Source organism: Rhineura floridana, chromosome 3, assembly GCF_030035675.1.
Source record: "Rhineura floridana isolate rRhiFlo1 chromosome 3, rRhiFlo1.hap2, whole genome shotgun sequence".
Taxonomy (NCBI): domain Eukaryota; kingdom Metazoa; phylum Chordata; class Lepidosauria; order Squamata; family Rhineuridae; genus Rhineura; species Rhineura floridana.
The window spans coordinates 6328003-6353365 of NC_084482.1; the positions used below are offsets into that span (position 1 = coordinate 6328003).

Genomic DNA, 25363 nt, shown 5'->3' on the forward strand with positions numbered 1-25363 from the left:
TCCTGAGGTTTTTTTTTGAGGGGCTGTATGGATGAGCTCATCAATAATATGGGCTGCCAATTAGCTACTGGACTACGGTCAAGGTGCTGGTTTTGGTGTATAAAGCCTACTCAGCTTGGGGCCAGGATACTTGAAAGATCATCTCACTCCTTATACACCCAGTCGATCACTGCACTTTGCAGGAGAGAGCCTCCTGCAGACATCTGATCAGAAGGTCCTTTCTCCACAATATAGGAATCAGAGCATTAGTATTGTGGCACCTACACTTCAGAATTCCTTCCCCTTAAATATTAGTCAGGTGCTATCTCTTGTCTACTGAAGACCTTCCTCTTTCAACAAGCTTTTTAAGTAGATATCTTTATCCCAATCTGCATCTGCATTGAGTTAGGCTTGTTGTTTGCTGCCCTGAGTGCCTTTGGGAAGAAGGGCAGGATATAAATTTAATAAATAAAATAATATTCCCTCCACTTTTTTCTTTAAGGGACCTTGTCAAGCATCCCCACTGCCCTGACACGCTGGACAGAAGAATGCAAAGTACTAGATGCAGAAAGCATGCATGACTGTGTATCAGGTGAATTAATAAGTACATTTCTTTGTTTTGGCCAGTGCAGGCCCTTATCTGATGGGCTGTACTTAATCTGGTGCCTTTTCTTCGTCCAGTGGTCAAAGTTCCCATCATCAACCACCTGGAGGCACTGAGGGATGAGGAACTAGAGGAGCGCAGAGAGAAGAGGCGCAAGCAACTGGCTGAGGAGGAGGCTAAAGTTGCAGAGAAGGCCAAGGAGGCAGAAGACAAAGAGCAGAATGCCCAGGTTGGAAGCCCAACTTGAGCATCCATGGGCCTTTTTATAGGGTTCTTAAAGGGCAAGCTTTTAGCAGGGCTGACTCCAGCTGGTGATGTCCTCATGAAGGAAGCTACATTGTGACTGGAGGGTGGAGGAGTAAATATATGCAACTGGGCTGTAAATGAGAAACTAACTACAGCTCAGAATGAAAATGCTAGCAGATGTGTTTAGGAGATAGGTAGCTTGACAAGACAGCAAGCCTGTTTCACTTTAGAGCAGGGATGGGAAACATTGTTTGCTTAAAGGTCCATATTGCCAACTTTAATTTTGGCCAGTGGGCCAGCTCTTTAAAAAAAGTGTGCTGGGAATGTTCATTCACTTAAGTGAAAGTGAACACATCTAACATAAAAAAGAAACACATTCTGTTATTTCTATATATATATATTCATGTGCCTGCACGCTCTCCCTCCACACATGCATGTGACAAGCAGAGATGTAATTGGAGGAGAAGCCTCTGTTTCTTTCCCTCCTGTCAGGAAAACAAGAAGAAACTCTTGGATATGCTAGGCAAGGAATGCTGATCCTATCTAATAGCTTTTTGCTAAGAACGAACATTGCCAAATTCCTTTCCTAGAGCCAGGCCTTACACTTATTTTCCCCATGTTTGCAGCAACAAAACAATATGAAACAAATAGCATTATTTAAGAATAGAGACAACGGTAGTATAAGCGTCTAAGTAGTATATGGTGACAGTCATACCTATAAGTTAGCAGAAAGGGGATGGACACCCTTGAATATGTTAAACAACTGTAGAGAAGAATTTCATGTTTTACTAAGTGGTTTCTTCAAATTTTTACATGCTGAATGGGTACAATTTCTCAAGGAAATATCAGAAAACTTAGGTGTTGACATTATTTTATATTGGATTTATATATATAACCATTGTTAGGCTGTCTCAGCGTTTTGCAAATCTTACTTTTGGGGGAGGGTCTCTCGTTTTCTTTCAATATAGAATTTAGCCATTGTCAAATCTTAACTGAGGAGAAGGATATCTCTCTTATTAAGATACTTTAAGAGGATTGTTTTTGGGCTAGAAGGGATAGATATTTTGATATCTATCTTTATATGATACCTTTATATCAACACCTTTTCCAGAAATACTTAGAATGCTTGTTTCTGTGCGGATCAGAACATTTTGATAGATGTGCCTCACTGGCCTACATAAAACACAGGTGGATCAATTGTAAAGAAGGGCATAGAAGGAAGAGGACCTGAAATATCTCCCTCTTCTTCCTGTCCTAGAGGTCAGATGCTACTTAGGCACTTTCCAGCTCCAGATGGATCTTCAGTCTGCATTTGAATCAGATGAATCCTAGTTCACTAATAATTGTTTTATGTTGCCTCTGCAGGGACCAGTACCCCAATCAAACAGTTCTACTGAGCAGAACCTTCCAGGTAACTTGGTTCTTGCTGTCTGTCTGGTGTTTTCTTTCCCCAGCGTAACTGAAGCAAACACTGTTCCTGGGCCCCCTGGGATGAGGTAGTAGATTGTATAGTTTTAGGGTCATACCCGGTCTTGGAGATAACTATACAATCTACTGTCTTTCCTATGAGGACTCCCAACTCACCATGCCAGCATTGTGTACCTTGAAGAAAAGAGAAGCCGCTGAGAAACTACGCCTAGCTCAGGAGGAAAGAGCATGGATGCAAGAAGGGAATTGGGAATGAAAGCCACTGAGTCAGAATGTGATGCAAGCGTTCCTTGGTTCCATCTCTAGATGCGGAAAGGCATTAGGAGGGATGTACAGTGGGATGGTGTGTCATAAGATCTGGCAGGCAGGATTCCTGCAATCTTTCTGTGGCTTGGAGTGCCAGTGTGGATGTCGTCCTCGGATCTATGTGAAGAGGGGGGAGGATTTGTTAAGAACTATCTGGTTGTTCTGAATGAGGGAAGGACTAATTTGCCTGACACTTTGTGTCATTGCTCCTGCTGGGGTGAGGTAGTAAGTTGTATTGTTGTGGGGTAGGGATTTGTGCCCCAAATCAGAGATAACTATACAACTTACTACTTTCCCTGGATGGAGTGACGTACCCAAGACTGGGGTGGGTGTTAGATGTACGTAGCTTTGAGTTGATCTTCAGGGCGTAGTTCTAGTTTGCTAAATGGGTGGAGCCAAGTCTCTACTTGAAATCTTGCTGCTGCTCAGCAGTCTGGGTTTTCAGCCAGCCTCCCTCCCTCTCTTGGCTCCCAGATGGTGCCACCCATCCCGACGGCTATCCCACAGTCCCGACTGCGGCCGAAGACACCTCAGCTGGCCCTAAGCAGACTCTGGTCACACTGGAGAGCCCCCAGCAGCAGCAACAACAGGCAACAGGGGCAGGCGAGCTCCCCTCAGAGCTGGTGGGGCAGTCCAGTGCCCAGGGTTCTGGGCAGTTGCTGATGCCAGTGGAACAGGAGGACTTGGGCCCTGGGAGGCCGAGCACAGACGCTGAGGCCACACAGATGGAGCTTTCACCTGCTCCCACCATCAGTAAGTGGCCTCAGGCTTCACCCTGCAACAGGTGTTACCCCCTTTCTGGCTGTGTGTCATTTGTACATACATAACATACTTGAATTTCCTATTCTCTTCCAAATGTAGAGGAGAAGGCAGCAATAGTTGCAAGATGCATATATTTGCATGTTAACTAAAATTTGCAAAATTCTGCCTTGACATTCGTCACAGGCAGTCTCTGAAGCTTACTCTATAGTACCTGGTAGTGAGGAGTATGCTGTAGCCAAAAAAAGTTGCCTTGTTGAATTGGAACAAGAGCCCAGCTAGCCAAGTGCTATCTGCCCTAACAGGAACCCCATTTTGAATCCAGCGTTTTAGGTTCTTGGGCAGTGTTTTCTGACACTCTTTCTTGGGGAGGATGTTAAAAAAATCCAAAAGGTCTATGACTAGGTGTCTTTTCTTGCCATGTTCTGGACTGAATCCAAATCTATTTGAAAGAATTCAGGTTCTTGCTGTCTGAGTCTTCTGTTTCCTGTCCTACCAGCCTCATTGTCTCCAGAGAGGGCTGAAGACTCTGATGCCTTGACAGCAGTCAGCAGCCAGTTAGAGGGTTCACCCATGGATACCAGCAGCCTGGCCTCCTGTAATCTTGAAGAAGGTGTTGGAGAGGCTGTTGGGACTAACAGTGTGGAACAGACCGGTCCAGGCACAATTGTAACAACAGCAGACACAGCCCAGCAAGGATCCAGTGCACAAGCTATTAGGGAAGGCCAGCCTGATCCCAACCAGCAGGTGGATGATGGGTAAGAAGCAGCAATACGATACAAAAATTAGATCTACCCTTTTTAGCTTTAGCATTAGCATCATAATTCTTAACACTGTCACTTCCTACTCTTCAGTTCCCCACCTGCCTCATCCTCTGAGAGCTCCTCCACCAGGGATTCAGCGGTGGCAATTTCTGGTGCTGATTCTCGGGGCATTTTGGAAGAACCACTTCCTTCTACTAGCAGTGAAGAGGAAGACCCCTTGGCAGGTAAATGCTAGAAGAAGATCTAAAAAGAAGGGAGTTATAATAGTGCATTTCTTCTCTGTAGGGACAGCAGTTATCGCTTGCATGGTTTTTTCACAGGGATAAATCTCCCAGAAGGTGTAGACCCCTCTTTTCTGGCCGCTCTGCCTGATGACATCCGGCGTGAGGTGTTGCAGAACCAGTTGGGCATCCGACCTCCTACCCGTACTGTCCCTCCCACCACTGCTGCCACCCCAGCACCACCTGTGGTGGGCAACCCTAGTGTGACAGAAGTCAGTCCAGAGTTCCTGGCTGCATTGCCTCCAGCTATCCAAGAGGAGGTAAGGTGACACTTAAAGATTATGGGATAATGCACAGTTTGGGAACAAAGATCATGCAGGTATGAAATCTGAAGGAACCCATATAGTCTACACCCCGGCACTGTACTAAAACAGGACTTCCTGTATCTATGATTCTTGACCTCTTAAACAAAAAAACCAGAGAAATTTTTGTTACCATTTTTCAACAATACAACTAAAGTAACACACAACAAAACATAAAAAGGGAAAGTCAAAATAGGAAATGAGGACATTAAGAAGTTTTGATTAAATAAAATTGTTTACAAATATAAGTCTCAAGAAAAGCTGGCCAGTTGCATTTCTCTTCTTTGCAATTATGCTATCTGGTGCCAGCTCAAATAAGGACAGGATGTGCAAATTGTTATCTATTGGCTGACCCTACTGCATACATGATCTGTAGTTCATTGCCCAGTGGTAAATTCCAAATAGTGGAGATGTAACTGAGCAGAATATGTACATCTTTGAAATATAGTGAGATTTTTAGGACTAAATAATTACAAGACTTGACACCCCAAAAGGAACTTACAGCTGTGGGGCTCCACTTCACATGGATAACGAGCCCAATTTCTGTCCCGCATCAGGGACAGAGATTATGACTTTTGGTGGAACCTCTTTGGCATCCAATAAGCCGGGAAAATTTATTTTTGTTGGATGAGATGCATCTGCAGGTCAGAAGAGGATCTTTGATTATAGACAAGACAGCTATGGACCCCTACTTAGGATGAGCAAGGTGTTATATTCCTGATCTCTTTTTAAGGAAGGGGATTCCATAACCACCCCGTTTTGTGGGGTGAGGAGGGGAAGTAGGCATGACTACATAGGCTTCAAATTTGTTTCACTCTTTGTATGGAAAAGCGGAAGGTAAACAGTTCCTTTTGAGCAGAAATCTGGTGTATTTATATTGGAATCAAACTTAAGTAGTAATGGGAAAAATTAACAAGAGGCCAAATTTGGAGGAGTTTCATTGCAATTTTTCTGAATAAAATCCCTGTTACTCTGTGGCTTCCATTAATGCCCAGTTGCAACTAGACTCAATTATTGGTGCAAGGTAGTTAAGATTTTTTTTCCTTTTGGGGCCTTGATTGATTGATTGATTGATTGCACTTGTATACCGCCCCATAGCCGAAGCGCTGTGGGTGGTTTACAGCAATCAAAAACATTAAAACAAATATACAGTTTAAAACACATATTTTAAAAACAATTTAAAACACAATTTTAAAATTTAAAACAATATAAAAACAATTTAAAACACATGCTAAAATGCCTGGGAGAAGAGAAAAGTCTTGACCTGGTGCCGAAAAGATAAGTGTTGGCACCAGGCACACCTCGTCAGGGAGATCATTCCATAATTTGGGGGCCACCTCCCCCTTGTTGCCACCCTTCGAGCTTCCCTTGGAGTAGGCACCCGAAGGAGGGCCTTTGATCTTGAACGTAGTGTACGGGTGGGTTCGTATTGGGAGAGGCGTTCCATCAGGTATTGTGGTCCCAAGCCGTGTAAGGCTTTATAGGTCAAAACCAGCACCTTGAATCGAGCTCGGAAACATACAGGCAGCCAATGCAAGCGGGCCAGAATTGGTTTTATATGTTCAGACCGTCTGGTCCCTGTTACCAATCTGGCTGCTGCATTTTGCACAAGCTGCAGTTTCCGAACCGTCTTCAAAGGCAGCCCCATGTAGAGTGCATTGCAGTAATCTAATTTGGAGGTTACCAGAGCATGGACAACTGAAGCCAGGTTATCCCTGTCCAGATAGGGACTTAGTTGGGCCACCAACCGAAGTTGGTAGAAGGCACTCCATGACACCGAGGCTACCTGAGCCTCAAGTGACAGAGATGGTTCTAGGAGAACCCCCAAGCTATGAACCTGCTCCTTCAGGGGGAGTGCAACCCCATCCAGAACAGGTTGGACATCCACCATCTGGTCAGAAGAACCACCCACTAGCAGCGTCTCAGTCTTGTTTGGATTGAGCCTCAGTTTATTAGCCCTCATCCAGTCCATTGTCGCAGCCAGGCACCGGTTCAGCACATTGACAGTCTCACCTGAAGAAGATGAAAAGGAGAAATAGAGCTGCGTGTCATCAGCGTACTGATGGCAACGCACTCCAAATCTCCAGATGACCGCACCCACCAGTTTTATGTAGATGTTGAACAGCATGGGGGACAGAACTGACCCCTGCGGAACCCCATACTGGAGAGTCCAGGGTGCCGAGCAATGTTCCCCAAGCACCACCTTCTGGAGGCGACCTGCCAAGTAGGAGCGGAACCACCGCAATGCAGTACCTCCCACTCCCAACTCAGCCAGCCTCCCCAGAAGGATACCATGGTCGATGGTATTGAAAGTCGCTGAGAGACCAAGGAGAATCAGCAGAGTTACACTCCCCCTGTCTCTCTCCCGACAAAGGTCATCATACAGGGCGACCAAGGCTGTTTCCGTGCTAAAACGAGGCCTGAAACCCAACTGAAATGGATCCAGATAATTGGTCTCATCCAAGAGTGTCTGGAGCTGGCCTGCAACCACTCGTTCCAGCACCTTGCCCAGGAATGGAACATTTGCTACCGGCCTATAGTTATTAAGATTTTCTGGGTCCAGGGAGGGCCTCTTCAGGAGTGGTCTCACTACTGCCTCTTTCAGGCAGCCAGGGACCACCCTCTCTCGCGGAGAGGCATTAATCACCTCCCTGGCCCAGCCGGCTGTTCCATCCCTGCTAGCTTTTATTAGCCAAGAAGGGCAAGGATCCAGCACAGAAGTGGTTGCACGAACCTGTCCAAGCACCTTGTCAACGTCCTCAAGCTGCACCAACTGAAACTCATCCAAGAAATCAGGACAAGGCTGTGATCTGGATACCTCGCTTGATTCACAGGCTGTAACACTGGAGTCTAAGTCCTGGCGGATGCTAAAGATTTTATCCTGGAAGTGCCTAGCAAATTCATTACAGCGGGCCTCAGATGATTCTACCTTGTCCCTGGGGCCAGAGTGTAATAGTCCCCGGACAATTCTGAAGAGCTCCGCTGGGCGGCAGATTGATGATTTGATAGTGGCAGCAAAATATTGTTTTTTTGCTGCCCTTACTGCCCCTAAATACAGTTTACCATAGGCACTTACCAGTGTATAACTGCATCCACTAGGAGTTCGTCTCCATCTGCTCTCAAGCCGTCTCCGATATTGTTTCATCGCTCTCAACTCTGGGGTATACCATGGAGCCATACGAGCTCTACACAGGAGAGGGCGCTCAGGAGCAATCATGTCAACCGCCCGGGTCATTTCTGTATTCCACAGTTCAGCCAGGGTTTCGACAGGAGCACCAGCCCTATCAGCCGGAAAACTCCCCAGAGCCCTTTGGAAACCATCCGGATCCATTAGTCTCTGGGGGCGGACCAACTTAATAGGTCCCCCACCCTTGCAGAGGGGAAAAGCGGCTGTAAGTCTAAACTTCAGCAAGCAGTGATCTGTCTATGACAGAGGGACTGATGTAAGGCCCCCCACATTCAGATCACCAACTCCATGTCCAGATGCAAAAACCAAATCTAGAGTATGTGCTGGGCCAATGGCATATTGGGACAGTTCCATGGTTGTCAAGGAGACCATGAAATCCTGAGCCGCCCTGGATAAGGTGGCCTCGGCATGGACGTTGACATCCCCCAGAACCAACAGTCTGGGGGATCTCAACAGTACACCCGAGACCACCTCCGTCAGCTCAGCTAGGGAGTCTGTTGGGGGCAGCGGGGTGGACGGTACACCAACAGAATCCCCAGTCTGTCCTGCTGACCCAACATAAGGTGCAAACACTGCAGACCAGTAGTCACATGGACAGGGTGCCTGCAGAGGAAGATGGAGCTCCTATAGACCACAGCAACCCCCCCCTCCCCGACCCTCAGGTCTACCCTGATGCTGGACCAGGTACCCGGGTGGACATAGCTGGGAGAGACTGACTCCTCCCTGCTCACCCACCCAGGTCTCGGTTATACATGCCAGATCGGCTGCCTCATCCACAATTAAATCGTGAATGAGGGAGATCTTATTATGCACCGATCATGCAGCAGCTTCCGGAGGCCTGAGAGCTGGCTGATAGGGCAACCAACAAACCTGCGGGTGTGGGGAGGACCGGAACAAGGCACAGCCGTTAACTGTTCCCCTTATCTGGCAAGTCTTCCTCACAACACCATATCTTCCTCGACCCATTACTACACTAATTGGGACTCCCTCAAATCTCCCCAGTTGGCTCCGAGTCTTCTCCCCCAGGCACATGACTGAAGACCCAGAAAAGAAAAGAAAAAGAAAAAAGGCAGACAAAGCAGGACCCACCTCAGCCAGCCAGGTTATGCATCTCCTCCAGAGAAGGGACAGGTGGGGAAAAAAATCAGCCACAGATGGCTGAGTATGTGGGCCCTGGTCCTGCAAGGTGTGGCCCCCGCAGAGCAGAAGTCCAACCGGGAAAGGGTGGTGGTGGTGGTAGCCGAGCAGCAGCAAGCAGGCAGACAGCAGCAGCAGCAAATGGCTCTTTCCCTGGAAGGGATGGTGGTGTTTCCCTTCCTCCTGCAGGCACTGGGTCTATTTATTTTATACCATCTGTACAACTGTTTCAGTTTGTACTTTTTGATACGAGACTACATCTGTGTGTTTGTGCCAGCATCTAGGACAGGTTTGGGGAACCTTTGGCCCTCGGGATGTTGCTGACTACAGCTCCCATCATCCCTGACCATTGTCTGTGCTGGCTGTTGTCGTTCAGCAACTGGGGGGGGGCACACCTGGTCTAGAGCCTATTCCATGTTTGCTTTTTACTTTGGATGGAAGGAAGCAGAGTGTCATAAAGGCGTCTCTGCTCATTGTGGTGAGGCTGGTTTCTCTCCCTTTTCCTCCACCCCAGGTGCTGGCCCAGCAGCGGGCAGAGCAGCAGAGACGGGAACTGGCCCAGAGCACAAGCTCAGACACGCCCATGGACCCAGTGACTTTCATCCAGACGTTGCCATCAGACTTGCGGCGCAGTGTGCTGGAGGACATGGAGGACAGTGTTTTGGCAGTCATGCCTCCGGACATTGCTGCTGAGGCACAGGCTCTGCGGCGTGAACAAGAAGCCCGCCAGCGCCAGCTCATGCACGAGCGCCTCTTTGGCCACTCAAGCACCTCTGCCTTGTCTGCCATTCTACGTAGCCCAGGTAAAGCAGGTCACCTTTGCTGTCCTACTCGTTTGGTCCTGTATGTGTCCACTCCTGATAGGACTGCTTTGCTTATTTTATTCCTCTCACATGCAGCCTTCACGAGCCGACTGAGTGGGAACAGAGGAGTCCAGTATACACGCTTGGCTGTGCAAAGAGGGGGTACCTTCCAGATGGGTGGCAGCAGCAGCCACAGCAGGTATCAGATGTTCTGAGTGGGAATGGTGCTGCCGTTTCTTTGGGAGGAATAAGCTACGGCTTGGGACTCTAGGGAAGAACAAATGTATCATCTAGGTTAAATTGGAGCTCTTGGGAAAGGGAAACCAGAAATATAAAAACTGTACCAAATTGTGGAGTCGCTAAACATGGAGGTTAACTTTGAAGTCTGAAAACCAGGGCTACTGCCTTGCTGCTTCCAGCTATCAGTCCTTGCCGCTAGCCCTAGTTTTTGCAGGGCTGTCACTGTTTGCAAGGCTGCCCTGGGTTCCTTTGGGAGGAAGGGCATAACAGATATTTAATTAATAATAATAATAGTATTAGTAATAATAGCAGAAGCTGTTGAAAAAGCTACTCCTTTTTCCCTTCTCCGCTGTATAAGCAGAAGGGTGAGCTAGCTGATGACTGGGCCAGTTCAGGGACCAAAAACAAAGGGGCACAGCTGCCAGTTTCAAGAGTAAGCAAGGTGTGCTGTAGTTGGTTTTTTTCATCATCCAAGGCACAATATGGTCATATCTAACTACCTACAGGTAGCTGAGTCACTATTCGGGGAAAGGTGTTCCCTTTGAGTACCATCAAGAAATCTGCTGCACTTTTGGAGTCCATTGTAGCTTGCCCTGATATTCTTGTTTCTTCCTAGGCCATCAGGCAGCAATGTGGACAGCCTGCTGCGTCTGCGCGGGCGCCTTCTGTTGGACCATGAGGCCTTGTCCTGTCTGCTAGTGCTGCTCTTTGTGGATGAGCCAAAACTGAATACAAGCCGGCTGCATCGGGTGCTGCGGAACTTGTGCTACCACGCGCAGACACGCGGCTGGGTGATTCGGAGCCTGCTCTCTATCCTGCAGCGCAGCAGTGAGAGTGAACTGTGCATAGAGACACCTAAGGGGACTGCTACAGCAGATGACAAAGGCAAAAGAGCGGCCAAGGCCTGTGCCCCTGACAGCCGGCCACTTGACCTTCTGCACAAGATGGAATCCAAAAGCTCAGGGCAGCTTTCTTGGCTCTCTGTCTCTATGGATGCTGCTCTGGGTTGCCGAACCAACATATTTCAGATACAACGAGCAGGAGGGCGTAAGCACACAGAGAAACATGCTGCTGCTGGTTCCACTGTTCATATACATCCACAGGCTGCTCCTGTGGTTTGCCGCCATGTACTTGATACCCTCATCCAACTTGCCAAGGTGAAGACAAGGGCTGTATGGAGTGGCACATGTTGGGGAGTGAACTGTATTCTGTCATTCTGAGGAAAGTCTGAAAGGACTATGCTTGTGTATTATAGAGAAAAAATTAAGGTGCTTTTTTCAGTTTTTATAAAAGGCTTTGAAAGAAGAGAAGCAACAGTTCATCCCAACCACTAAGAAATATGACAAGGATCTAGATTACAAGGAGGTAGATCTAGACTAAGTATTAAGGTGTATTTTCTTGACAGACTCACCCACATAGGGTTATCATGCTCTAGCAGTCCAGGCAAGAAATCACTATTGTTAATTTGAATGCTCCTCCTTCTTTCCCTCTCAGCATGTCCCTTGTTCAGTTTCAATTTCCTGCCAGCCTATGCAGACGTCTTTGTTCCTTCTCTGTCTTTTGTTGCTTGCTATAGTACTTTCCACAGATCAGTGCAAAATCATGGCAAAATGTGTGATGTTTATTGGGAAAAACAGGAGATCAGAGTATTTTTAGTATTTCTAGGCTGCTATCCATATGTCTTCAAGGCAGCTAAAAAAGTTAAACCAAATTGAGTTGGCTCCTCCCTCCACTGTAGTTGCTGCCAACTAATCATCTTCTGTGGAGTCTTCAGGAAAAATGGGCATTTATTGGAAGGATATCCCATATCAGGAAGCATTCAGTTGTGGAAAAGGAGCTGTTGTCAAACCTAATGGGATTAGTAAGCAGTAACCATAGAAACTTTCTTCTCAGTGTGCTGGTTGCACATCACGCTAAACCATGATTTAGTGAAACATGCACAAGCAGGAACTGCTGTGAGCCTCTGGTTCACATATTCCCCCTCCTCCTGTGCAGCCAGGAAGAGGTATTGGCAGCTGTTTCCTCCCAATTTCCTTCAATCTCTGCTTGTTGTATCATCCAGAGCAGGGATCATTTATCACAACCTATGGTCTGTTTCAAAACAAGCAGTCTTTAGACCAACCAGAGTTTGTGATAAACCACAATCCCTGGTCTGAATCCTAAGATTTAAGGAAACCAGGGAGGGGAGGAGCTTCTGATTGTTCAAACAATGTAGGAGGAAGAGAGAAGGGGGTGCAAGTGAGCCCAAGGCTCGTGGCATCTTCTCCCTGCTCATGCATGTCTTCCTAAACCATGGTTTACCATGATGTGTGAACATGGCAAGGGTGTTTCTCAGGCTGAGGATCCCTGTTTAGCCAGCAGCAATTATGCATCCCTCAAAGTCACTGTAACAAATCAGAAATGCAAAAGGTTGTATCCTTCTCTGGGCCTACTTTTGTTAGCATGAAACATCCCACTGAAAATAATTATGTTAAATTGAAAGTAAACAAAGTTAATTGAAAGTTAAATGATATAAACAATTTTATATCATCTTTCAACAACATGGATTCCAGAACAGGTCGTGGCATGGACAGCCTTTCCAGTTTTTCAGTGGGTTACTCCTTCCACTTGCCTCAGAGGCACCGCTGTATAAATAACTTTTGTGCTTGGTCCCTTCAGTGGGAGGAGCCTCCCCCAATTCTAGTTCTACTAGCTTCAGGCAACAGGACTTTCTTGGAGCTCCAGCTGTGCAAATCTTTTTCATCGTTGTTCTAGTGGGACAATGAGTATTTGTAAACCTGGCAGTTTTTCTGACCATGGATGAGGCAAGCTTTTTCAGTATGTGTTCCCATGAAGGAAGGAACCAGAACTGACCACCAGTCCTGCTTTTGTCAGTCCAAAGTTGATTGAGAACCTGAGGAGCCCTTGCTTACCCCTTCATAATTTGAAGGAAGGAGTAAGGAGAACCCAAATAGTAGCTTTAATGAAAATTGGTCAGAGCCCTGTGACAGCACTGCCTCAAAAACATAGCTATGCTATTTATGGATGGCGAGGTGGTTGTTCCATGTGGGACACCTTCCAGTTAGAGTTTATATAGTTACCTTGGAGTGAGGCTCTCAGCGGTTGCTCTGTGATTTATTCTCCCTGGATGTAAATGCTGCTGACCAGCTTGTTCTTATCTGCCATAGACAATACATTGCATATCCATGTGCTCTAGACCCGGGATCGCCAACCTTTTTGGACCAGGGGGTACATTTCAAATATTGAGAGAGTGCTGTGTGTATCAGTCACAAAATGGCTGGCATGGAGGTGTGGTGTAACACAAAATTAGAGTACAGTCATTGCTGTAGCAACCTCATGTTGACCATGGGAAGTCAGCTATGTCCTGATGATCCTGATTGTGGAGATAAACTGTTAAAGGCACAAGAACCCTATTCAGTGCCATTCCTTAAACCAAACCCTAGGCTTCCAATCCACTTACTTGGGAGTAAGCCCTGTTAAACTCAGAGGCTTGCTTCTGAAGTACACATGCATACCATTTTATCAGTGAATTCTGGGCATCATGTCCTGCAGACGTGCCTAAAGCCTCCTTGCAAAGTTTTCACATTTTTTTCTTTAACCTCTTCTACCACTTACTGTGTGGTAGCATTTGCAGAAAATACCTTCTAGTCTCAGACAAACCCACCACATGAAAGATACATCCTAGTTACTGGTAAAAGGGAAGGACAAACTACAGATTCCAAGAACTAGGAAATATAGATGCAGAGAAAGTGCACTAAAGGGAAGGGGAAAACAGACCTCAGGGATTCCAATTGCCTGATGTCCAAACAACTCGCATATAAATCATAGCTCTGTCTTCACTCATTGGCTAAAAACACTGACAGGTAGGAGCAGCCAGTCTGGCTCAGAAAGATCAATTGCTTGGAAGGGTACCTCCACATTTGTTACAAAACTTACTTTCTAGAAGGGCTAGACATTTTTTCCTACTGAAATGTCAGTCTGGATGAAAGCCTTCATGGGTGCCAGGTTGGCAACCCCTATTCTAGACATTTGCTAGAGAACATCTACTTGGAACTGTTCACATTTGTCCAGAGCCAGATGTGACTGAAATCCTAAAAAGTGAGGGGGTGTCTGTGTGGTTGTGGATATTTTTTTTTAAGGGGGTGGTGGTAAGAGAAAGGACCTTATTGCTGAACCTTGATTCAGTGGGCAGAATGGTAGATAATTCTGTGGAACTGGCGGTTGAATATCAGTGAAGGTTTCCAGAACGTGACTTGCTCCTCTTCTCCTCCCCTCCCCCACTGCTTCCTAGGTGTTCCCCAGCCACTTCACGCAGCAGCGGACCAAAGAGACCAACTGCGAAAGTGAGCGGGAGCGGGGTACCAAGCAGTCTGGCAGCCCTTGCCCGGGTCAGATGGGCACCAGCGGCATCTCTACTGACTTCTGGGACTTGTTGGTCAAACTGGATAATATGAACGTAAGCCGCAAGGGCAAGAACTCCATCAAATCTGTGCCTGTGAGCTCTGGCTTGGAGGGGGAGAGCTCTCCCTACAGCCTAGAAGCCTCTCCTCTGGGCCAACTCATGAACATGCTGTCCCATCCGGTGATCAGACGGAGCTCCCTGCTGACTGAGAAGCTGTTGCGCCTGCTGTCTCTCATCTCCATTGCTCTGCCTGAGAACAAGACCATGGCGGAGGGGGCAGCCAATCACGCAGCTGCTGCTGCTGCTGCTGCTACTACTACTGCAACCACCACCCCAGCACCTGCACCTGCCCTGGCGGCTGCTGCTGCTGTAGCCGCTGCAGCTGCAACTGCTGCTTCTATTGCCACCTCTGGTGCTGCCACAGTAACCACAACATCTACTCTCCCCACCACTGTGTCCAGTAAGTCTTGCATTGATTGGCAGGGGGTGTGGGGGGGAGAGGAGGAAGAGGATAGGGTATTTCTTTTCTCCCTGCCCCACATTCCCTTTTCCCAATTGTAGGGGGGGGGAATTTGGATTTCTATATCCAAGCATTCTGGACTTTTATTTTATTTGTGTAGCTCCTCTAGTCCTGAAGAGGAGGAAGGAGCTATGGAGGGCATTGAAGGCTCTCTCTCTCAGCCACTAGAAAGCTTATTCAGCCATCTCTCTGGCTTCTAAGACATCAGGAGGTATTGCCACACACACTTTCAAGCCTATCATTGCAGCCATGAAGGAATGCAACCTGCAGCTTTTTGAAACGACTTAGAGAGCTGGGGTTCTCAAGCTGAATTCTGTGCCTAGTACAGTAGGGCCCCACTCATATGGCAGATTAGGTTCCAGACCCCCGCTGAAAAGCGGATCAGCTGTAGCGCGCGGGGGTCTGGAACCTAGCCCGCTGATCGCACCAGAGGAGGGGAAGATCAGATCTTCCCCTCCTTGGGCGCTATCAGCTCGAGCGAGAGTCTGTGCCAGAAGAGGAGGAGAACAGCTGTAGCACGTGACAGCTGATCTTCCCCCCTCCAGCTGATCACCCTGCTGGTGCCGTATTAGCAGAACACCAAGAAGCGGGGCCCTACTGTACCACACTCTGTTCTCTCTGAATCGTCACATACACACACAGTCCTGATCAAGGGGGATATTGACTGATAATCGAAGCCTGATGGGGAGAGGTATAGACAGAGGGCATCTCTACTTGAGTGGCTTCTGGGTAAGGATGGTAGAGGATTGTGCTTGAAACAGACTTGGACTTGAAAAGAGGTTGCTCTGGTCATTCCCCTACTGATTAAAATTGTCAAATCCAAAGTTGTTACTAGCTTGTATCTTGTCACTCTTCACAGCTGTTGCAAAAAGCAGCAAATCGCCAGCCAAAGTGAGCGAAGGGGGAGGTGGAGGTGGGACTGACAGCAAAATGGCAGCCTCAGGCCTAACAGAGAACCAGCTACAGCTGTCTGTGGAGGTGAGTTATGGTGGAGTGGCAGTGCACAACATGGGGGGAGGGGAGGAAAAGGGCTTACCCTTTCGTGTTCTCTGGCACACAATGACTAATTCTCTCCTCTTCCATGCCAGGTGCTGACATCTCACTCCTGTTCTGAAGAAGGCCTGGAAGATGCTGCCAATGTTCTGTTGCAACTGTCACGGGGTGACTCGGCCACACGTGACACTGTGCTCAAACTCCTGCTTAATGGGGCCCGGCAACTGGGCTACACTCTCTGCAAACAGATAGGTAAGGAGAGCTGAAACTGGGGAAGTGCTTATTAGCTCTGCCCTCCCAGTACCCCTGTGGAGAGTCAGAAGTGGGGAGCCAGGAATGGTAGCAAGTAGCTGAAAGAATCTGTGGGCTTCAGTGCTGTGCTCATGTACCAATGTGACACTCTGGGGATTCCCAATATGCAAGTGTTGAAACTGCCTCTGTTAGAGAGAGTCACACCACAGCATAACAGAAGTGCTTTGGAGGGTGGGGCAGGAGAGTGACTTAGCCAGATGACGGGATTTCAGTCGGTTCTGAATGCTCCTTGAAAGACAAGGTTTGTAGTTTGGGGATTTCTCCTCTACCTTGCCTTGCTTCTGAATGTCCAGGTAGTGGCTATGACCAGTCAGGCCTTTGCCCATTTTAGGCTGCTGTACCAACTACACCCATTTCTGGGAAGGTCAGACCAAGCAACAGAGACATAAACCTTGACTGCATCAATGTTGGACTGCTAAAATGCATTCTTACATGGGACTGCCTCTTTGATCCAGAATATAGCAGCTAGGGTGTGTCAAAGAATTGTCCCCCTGGGGTCCCTTGCCCTCAGCACTCCAAGGGGGTTCTTTGCTTCCAAGAACAGCCCCAACTCCTTTGGGTCTCTGCTTCTCAGGCAAAACTTGTCCTCCTCCCAGAGTAATTTTACAGTAGTACTTCCACCACCCCTTCTTCTGAGGAAGGGGATCTAAAGGGATTAACCCTTATTAATCAACAGTAATCAGTAGCATCCAGCGATCAAAGACTAGATTTGGTATCATTAGTTTCAAGCCAATACACACCATCTATAAAAGAGTAGTTTATTTAAAAGAAATAGAACGGTATATACAAAAGAGAGCAGCAATTGTTTCCTTAAAGCTAATCACCCTCAGTCGGGCTACATTGGCATAACAAAGGTGAGAGGTTCAATACAAACAAAAAAATATAACAAAGATCTACCTAAGCTAAGGTCCTATACTTACAGTAGAATACCCCAACAGCTTTTCTTTTCTGTAAACTTCAAGCCAGTCGAGTCGAGTAGATAGAAATAGGGAACCAAGACTGAAGGAGCATCCTTCATTTTTATTGAGTTTATTGGTCAACAAGGAGGGGGGAAGTAAATAGCCATATTCCGCCGCTGCCGTGATCCACTCCTTTGAAGCCTTTGAAGATAAGGGGGCTAGACAGCCTCACCCGGGGGTCCTGATCTACAACACCCCCTCTTGCTGACTTTTGATCCCAGGAAGCCAATAAGGGATAAATAAAATAAATAATAAAATAAATAAATTTAATTTATGTGTCGCCTATCTGGCCGGTGGCCACTCTAGGCAACGTACATACAATAAATATAGCAAAATACAATACAAAAATACAGTATAAAAGTATAAATTATAAAACAAACAATACATAATAGGAGGCATGTAAACAAAAATATTAAGCTTCCCCAGAAATCCCAAAAGCCTGTTGAAAGAGCCAGGTCTTTAAGGCCTTGCGGAACATATTCAGGGAAGAGATGTGCCGAAGATCTTGTGGGAGGGAGTTCCAGAGGGTGGGGGCCGCCACTGAAAAGGCCCTCTCTCTAGTACCCGCCAATCTAGCTGCTTTGGTCGGCGGGACTGAGAGAAGGCCTTGTGTGGCCGATCTTGTTAGGTGGCATGATTGGTGGCGTTGTAGGCGCTCCTTTAGATAAACTGGACCAAGACCGTATAGGGATTTAAAGGTTAATACCAACACCTTGAATTGGGCCCGGAAAACAACTGGAAGCCAGTGTAGATCGAACAACACTGGCGTGATGTGGTCCCGGCGACGACTGTTTGTGAGTAGTCGAGCCGCCGCATTTTGTATAAGTTGTATAAGTTGTATAATTTCCGGACCGTTTTCAAGGGTAACCCCACGTAGAGCGCATTACAGTAATCTAATCGAGAGGTGACCAGGGCATGCACTACCAGTGGGAGCTGATGGACAGGAAGGTAGGGTTGCAGCCTACGTACAAGGTGTAGTTGATACCAAGCTGCTCGGCTCACAGCTGAAATCTGAGCCTCCATGGACAGCTTGGAATCAAGTACAACCCCGAGGCTGCGGACCTGGTCCTTTAGGGGCAAACTCACCCCATTGAACTTCAGGTCAACAGTTCCCAACCTTCTCTTGTCCCCCACGAGCAGTACCTCGGTCTTGTCGGGGTTCAGTTTCAGCCTATTTCTTCCCATCCATCCGCTCATGGACTCCAGGCACTTGGACAAGGTTTCCACAGCCAGCTCTGGCGAAGATTTAAATGAGAGATAGAGCTGAGTGTCATCTGCATATTGGTGACACTGCAGCCCAAATCTCCTGATGATCGCCCCCAGCGGCTTCATATAGATGTTAATAGCATGGGAGAGAGGATAGAGCCCTGTGGCACACCACAATTGAGAGGCCAAGGGTCTGAAACCTCCTCCCCCAATGCCACCTGTTGGTACCTATCAGAGAGAAAGGAACGGAACCACCGTAATACGGTGCCTCCTATTCCCAATCCCTCTAGGCGATATAAAAGGATACTGTGGTCGACAGTATCAAAAGCCGCTGAGAGATCGAGGAGGACAAGGAAGGTGAATTCTCCCCTATCTAATGCCCTCCTCATATCATCTACCAGAGCGACCAAGGCTGTTTCAGTTCCGTGACCAGTCCTGAAGCCCGATTGGTATGGATCTAAGTAATCCGTTTCATCCAAGTGTGTCGACAACTGATTGGCCACCACTCGCTCAATGACCTTGCCCAAGAATGGTAAATTCAAAATGGGGCGAAAGTTATTAAAAACTTGGGGATCCAAGGAGGGCTTCTTCAGGATGGGCTTTACAATTGCCTCCTTGAGGGCTGATGGCATCACACCCTCTTTCAAGGATGCGTTTACCACCGCCTTGATCCCCTCACCCAACTTCTCTCTGCATCTCATGATGAGCCACGATGGACAAGGGTCAGTTAGACAGGTGGTAGGCCTTACAGTCGAGAGCACCTTGTCCACATCCTCAGAAGAGAGAGGCCAAAAATGATCCCAGCATACCGGCGTGCAACTGGTCAACTCTGGTTCATTCACTGTATCCACGGCGCACGGGATCGAGCTCCGTATGTGTTCGATTTTATCAGCAAAGTGCTTAGCTAAAGTGTCACAGGAGGCTTTTGACTGTTCCAAGGGTTCCTGAGCAACTGGACCGACCAGGCTTCGGACCACTTGGAATAACCTCCTGGGACAGCACTCTGCAGATGCAATAGAGGCAGTAAAGAAAGCCTTCTTTTCTGTCCTTATTGCCACTTGGTAGGCAGTTACTGCTGCTCTAACTTGTGTCCGGACACCTTCGGAGCGGGATTTCCACCACCGGCATTCTAGTCGTCTCACCTCCTGTCTCAGAGTACGCAACCGTGGCGTATACCACGGTGCTAACTGAGTTCTATTCAGGGGGAGAGGACGTTTCGGAGCCACCCGGTCTAACGCCCCGGTGATCTTTCCATTCCACTCCATCACCAGGGTTTCAACCGGGCAACCTTCAGCAGGTTCCAGTTCCCCTAGCGCAGTCAGGAACCCATCAGGATCCATCAGGCGCCTGGGGCGGACCATTCTAATAGGTCCATCACCCCTGCGGAGAGGGTGTGGCATCGAGAGATCCATGTTTACCAGATGGTGATCTGACCATGACACAGGAGTGGAAAGAACCGCTCCCAACTTCAGAGCACTTTCCTCCTCTCCCAGGACAAACACAAGGTCGAGAGCATGACCGGCTACATGGGTGGGCCCAGTATTACTAAGGTGCAGTTCCCAGGAAGCCATGGTTTCCAGGAAATCCCGAGGGGCTCCAGTGAGAGTGGTCCCGGCATGCACGTTGAAGTCACCCAGCACTAACAATTCTGGGGACAACACCCGTACAGCCGAGACCACCTCCAGCACCTCGGCCAGGGAGTCTGCTGTGCAGCGGGGTGGGCGGTACACCAGCAGTATCCCTAAACTGCCCTTCGGGCCCAACCTCCAGTACATGCAGTCAACAAACTTGGTCCTATGGAGAGGAGGTCTGGCAAAAACCAAGGACTCCCGGTAAATAACTGCCACACCCCCTCCGCGCCTACCCACCCTCGGCTGCTGTGCGCAACGGAAACCTGGCGGACACATGGCCTCGAGAATGGGTGCAGAGGCCTCATCCAGCCAAGTCTCCGTAATACATGCCAGGTCTGCACACTCATCCAAGATCATGTTGTGACAGCTAAGGTTCAGTTGCATCTTCTTGCAAGGTTGCAAATTGTCTGGCACTGAGCCGCGGATCTCCCCCAGTAGGGTGTCCTAGGGAACCACAGGCTCCCAGAATTCTCTCTGGTTGACCCATTTCAGCTTGACCAAAGTTAGCTATTCTTGACAGGGTGCTCATGGGAACATAGCTATGCAAATGTGTTACACCTATTTTAGAACAGCTGCACTGGTTACCGGTATGTTTCTGGGTGCAATTCAAAGTGTTGGTTATTACCATCGATCCTGATACCAGCCCTGGTCCACGGCCATTCGTATCATCCGGCTTGCATTGTAAGATCTGATGGGGAGGCCAGCTCTCCTCTGTGAGAGTTGATGCTAGGTTGGTTGAGATGTGTGAGAGGGCCTTTCCCATGGAACATTCAATTGGCTCTTTGACTTTTTAGTTTCCATCGCCTGACAAAGACAGTTCTGTTTGTTTGTTCTGTTTATCTAGGCTTTTTATTGCCTCTTTTTTTATGCTGACTGTTTTTAATCGGCTGCTGCATTGTCTTGATGTGTTCTAGATTTTAATTTTAACTTTGGGATGTATTCAACGTAAACAGATTGTTCCATCAGTGCAAGGATTTCTCCTTGTGCAACTGAACGAGCTCCCCTCATGTGCTCCCTAAATCTGTTCTGAGGGTTCCTCCAGAGCAGATGTGGGGATGGCACAGGGTACACATGGGGGGCGGGGGGGAAATCCTGTTGCAGTAGGACATTTTCATTTAATGCTGCCCATTGTGGTTTTTTGTATTGTTAGCTATGTTAGGAATAGTTTTATAGTGGAATGGTTGGATAGGTTTTCTTAAAAACATGGAGTAACTCTTGATCTTGATCCCCCTTTCCAGGTACTCTCTTGGCAGAGCTGCGAGAATATAACTTAGAGCAGCAGCGTCGAGCCCAGTGTGAGTCCCTGTCACCAGATGGGCTCCCTGAAGAACAGCCTCAGACCACCAAATTGAAAGGCAAGATGCAGAGCAGGTGAGTTGTTTTACGCTGGCCCTTCTCTTACTCTTTCTGAATGTCCTTCACTGACCTCTCCCCCCCACATTCATTAGGTTTGACATTGCTGAGAACGTGGTGATTGTGGCATCACAGAAGCGTCCTCTGGGTGGTCGGGAACTGCAGCTACCTTCAATGTCCATGCTGACTTCTAAGACCTCCACACAGAAGTTTTTCCTAAGGGTGTTGCAGGTCATCATCCAGCTACGGGATGACACACGTCGTGCCAACAAAAAGGCAAAACAGACAGGCAGGCTAGGTACGTTATGCAGGAGAGCAAAGTCTGTCTATGCAAGCCCTTTTTGTGCATGGGTAGGAGATGGCCTGATATTGGGTCAGGCAACTGCAGTACTTTACCTCTAGCGGACTTGGTAGGCTCACAGCCTGCTGTAAATTTTTTGGGTTATTCCAAAGCTCAGGGAGGGCACTAAATCTTACTGGCTTGGCTTTAGAGTGCAACCTTCATTCTCTCCCCCCTCTCTCTTCTTGCAGGTACTTCCGGTCTGGGCTCAGTTAGCAGCATCCAGGCCGCTGTTCGGCAGCTGGAGGCTGAGGCTGACGCCATTATACAAATGGTACGTGAGGGTCAGAGGGCCCGGAGGCAGCAGCAAGCAACAACGGTTAGCATGGTGCCTGTGGCGCTTGTAGGCCACTCATTTTGTTTATTTGAACTACCCTATTATTTTACATCCCTTTCTCCATCTTTTCTCCTCCCTTTTTATGCCTATCTGCCTTGTCATCAGAGGACCCTCTTAATGTGGGGAGGCAGCTTTATAGCTCCTTGCTTCTCTTGGCTCCTTATCATCAAAGCTGTTCTTCAGGGCAGGCTGAACAAGAGTTTGAGGGGAACAGTTTGTGATTTGGACTCTGGGTGTGAAAGCAGCTGGTTGCAGCTGGAGAGTAAGAACTGTGTCCCTCCTTTATCCCTGGCTTCTGCTGACTCCTGGGCTGCTCTCCCATTCACCTCCGTATTCCTCCACAGACTGATGGTTTTTACCTTTGAACAAAGTTCTTTGACTGATTTGTGATATCATAATTAGATATTTGCATAGTACCTTTTAGCAAATTGTGGTCTTTGGACTTTTCACTTGTGCGCCCACTGTTTGGTTTTGTATTATTGTAGTTGCTTTTCCAACACTTAAAAAAATATTTGTGCTTATCCTCTGTATGTCCTGGACACTTCTGTGTCAGATAACTCTAAGCTTCCTTGCTTCCTCTTCCTGTGATTTTGGGATATCTGCTGGGGCAAGTTGAAGGGGGGTTGTGGTAGGAAACAGGCCAAATGAGCTGGGTGCAGGATCCTGTGCAGCCTCAAGATGTCTTGCCTTTTTGGAGGTAGTCCACTTCTTTTGTGGGTATATCATTAGTCTGCTGCTTACGGACTCAAGTGTGGAATTGAGAACTGAATTTGAGGTGGGAGGTGGAAATGCTTTGCTGCATCTTCTGTTCTTTACTGCAGACAGCCAAGACCTGAGCAGTTGTAGAGGAATAAATGGGATGCTCTGCAGCTCAGGTAGCAAACTAGATAAGTAGCATAGGGATTATTTTGTGCCTTCAGGTGCGTGCCTTCCTCCTGCACTGTTTAGCTAGGACTATTGGTTGAAAAGTTGGGCATAAATGGAAAAATGATGTGCTGAATAAACAGACCAACACATCATTGCAGTAAAAAGTATTTAACATGGTTGCCTCCCCAGAATTCTTCAGTATAAAAGCCTAATGCTCCATGTACGAAGTAGTCTTACATTGCTTACAGACAGAATCAGTTTTGTGAAGTTTTGCATTCTGATTGTTTAAATTGTGGGATTTTTAACATTTTAAAAGGTAAACATTATGGTAACCTTATGGGAATGTATTAAGAGTAGAGAAAAATACAAGTGGCCAGGGGACCCTCTGCTGTGAGTTTCAGCTATTGATAATTGCCAAGCCTTAGTGCTCGAGACAGTCTGTGATTAATGGTAAATTCTTTGGAATTCTGTGGAAGTTTGAAAAGGCAGAATCAACAGGGGAGCTAACCCAACAGTACACAAGTTGTGGGCTGACCATGTGATCCATTAGTCTAAAATTGTAGCTGTAGCTCTGGTCTGCCATCCTCTGTCCTTCAGCCTTCCTCTCTTCTCCTAGCCTTAAAGCCACTCAAATTGGAAAGCCAGCTTTGAGCCGCTGTGAGTGAGCTGCTGGGGTGGATGGGTGGCTGACATCCATGGTAGCTCTAACTCGCTCCCACTTTAGCTTCAGCATGTGTTCTGTAGTTCCACTGGCCCTGGGGCAAGACCAGTTTCCTTAAGCACAACAAATTCAGCATGGCATGAAGCCCAAATTCTGAGGGTTAGTGCCCACGTTACATTTTATTACTTGGCTACTTTTTATAGGAAGGTAGCTGCTTCATTTACTTCTGGGTTGCAGTAGCTGGAGGGAATGCATTAGAGATAAGCACAGAGATATGTAAAATCTAGTTTGTTTGCATGCACCAAGTGCAGCTGAACCACAGTAGTATATTTTTCAGTGACAACTGCTTTGGAATAAATGTGACAATATAGTAATGTGTGAACAGTCCTCAACCCACCTTTCTCCAGATAGTTGCATCTTAAGAATCCCCAGTGCTGTCCATTTCTCTATGGGCTTTCAGGCTGGCTGCATAATGAATACCCCTCTAGAGAGATGTGGACAGCCCTCACCCCTGGTGTGTGGGCCTTCTTAAATGTGAAGTTAACCCCTGCAGGAAGGTCCCTGATGACAACTTTCCTCTTCTTTGCTTTCCAAGAATTTTCCCCACTCTGGTGCATGCACTTCACCATTGCTCCTAGCTGTAAGTGCTCCAGATTCACGCATGTCACGCTTTTTGCTAGCTTTTTTCCCTGCTACCCTGTTACTTTGTAGCTGTGTCATTTGGCTCATTCACTCTCTGCAGATTTTAGCTTGTTTGTGTAGCAGCATGTTTAGCCTCTTTTGGTCTTTGTAGAGGGTGGGTAAAGTGGTAGGACCACCATGTACAGTTCTGTTTGATGGTCCATTTTCTTCCCTTCCTTTTGGGAGTCATTGGGCTGATCTCCCAGCACCTATTTTCTAAGTGCTCCTTGGAGGCTGAAGCCCTCACTAATGTGTGTGTGTCTTCTGTTCAGTCGGAGTCAAACCAGGCAGAGGGCTCTGTGCGGAGAGATGAATCACCTATGGATGTAGATCAGCCATCACCCACCACACAAGACACCCAATCAGTTGGTCAGTATCTGCTTTTTGGCACTGCAGGGGGCGACTGTTTCTGAAGTAGAAAGGCTGTTTTATCTACCATAGGCCCTCCTTCTGAATACTGACCTGACAGTGTTTGAAGGAGTTGCCTCTCATGGAACTGGAGGGTTCAGGTGTGGGAACTGGAGCTTTACCTCCAGGAGCTCTGTGGAATGAAGCTTCTTGTTCCTACAGTTTCAGAGGGGTCCCAGCAGGGTGAGAAGGAGAAAGAGGAGCGTCCTCCAGATCTGCCTTTGCTCAGTGAGCAGCTCAGTCTGGATGAACTATGGGACATGTTGGGCGAGTGCCTCAAGGAGCTGGAAGAATCCCATGACCAACATGCTGTGCTTGGTAAGCTTTCTGGGCTGCTGGTAGGTGTCAGGCTGCTGCAGACCTCCTTGCCTCTTGGGACCTCACCTTCTGTTCTCCCCTACAGTGCTGCAGCCTGCAGTGGAGGCCTTCTTTCTGGTGCACGCTACAGAGCGGGAAAGCAAGCCACCAGTGCGCGATACCCGGGAGAGCCAACTGGCTCACATCAAGGACGAGCCTCCACCCCTTTCACCTGCCCCATTGACACCTGCGACACCCTCCTCCCTTGATCCCTTTTTCTCCCGTGAGCCTTCGTCCATGCACATTTCCTCCAGCCTTCCCCCGGACACACAGAAGTTCCTCCGCTTTGCAGGTTAGTTC

General features: G+C 47.8%; 1 protein-coding gene across 14 annotated transcripts in view; it reads left to right on the forward strand.

The window, feature by feature from the left end:
- Positions 1-25363, forward strand: part of HUWE1 (HECT, UBA and WWE domain containing E3 ubiquitin protein ligase 1) — a 116469-nt gene that overhangs the window by 86012 nt on the left and 5094 nt on the right. For 13 of the 14 annotated variants that reach the window (XM_061614131.1, XM_061614138.1, XM_061614140.1 and 10 more), the window contains 19 exons: positions 482-571; positions 661-812; positions 2195-2240; positions 3038-3316; positions 3822-4080; positions 4177-4310; positions 4407-4627; positions 9508-9796; positions 9893-9995; positions 10653-11193; positions 14328-14898; positions 15818-15936; positions 16047-16203; positions 21298-21430; positions 21508-21710; positions 21944-22071; positions 24571-24667; positions 24869-25024; positions 25110-25355. In XM_061614131.1, the coding sequence (XP_061470115.1) occupies positions 482-571; positions 661-812; positions 2195-2240; positions 3038-3316; positions 3822-4080; positions 4177-4310; positions 4407-4627; positions 9508-9796; positions 9893-9995; positions 10653-11193; positions 14328-14898; positions 15818-15936; positions 16047-16203; positions 21298-21430; positions 21508-21710; positions 21944-22071; positions 24571-24667; positions 24869-25024; positions 25110-25355 (3924 nt within the window). The remainder of the gene's footprint in view (positions 1-481; positions 572-660; positions 813-2194; positions 2241-3037; positions 3317-3821; positions 4081-4176; positions 4311-4406; positions 4628-9507; positions 9797-9892; positions 9996-10652; positions 11194-14327; positions 14899-15817; positions 15937-16046; positions 16204-21297; positions 21431-21507; positions 21711-21943; positions 22072-24570; positions 24668-24868; positions 25025-25109; positions 25356-25363) is intronic. The other variant, XM_061614142.1, reaches the window with a different exon arrangement.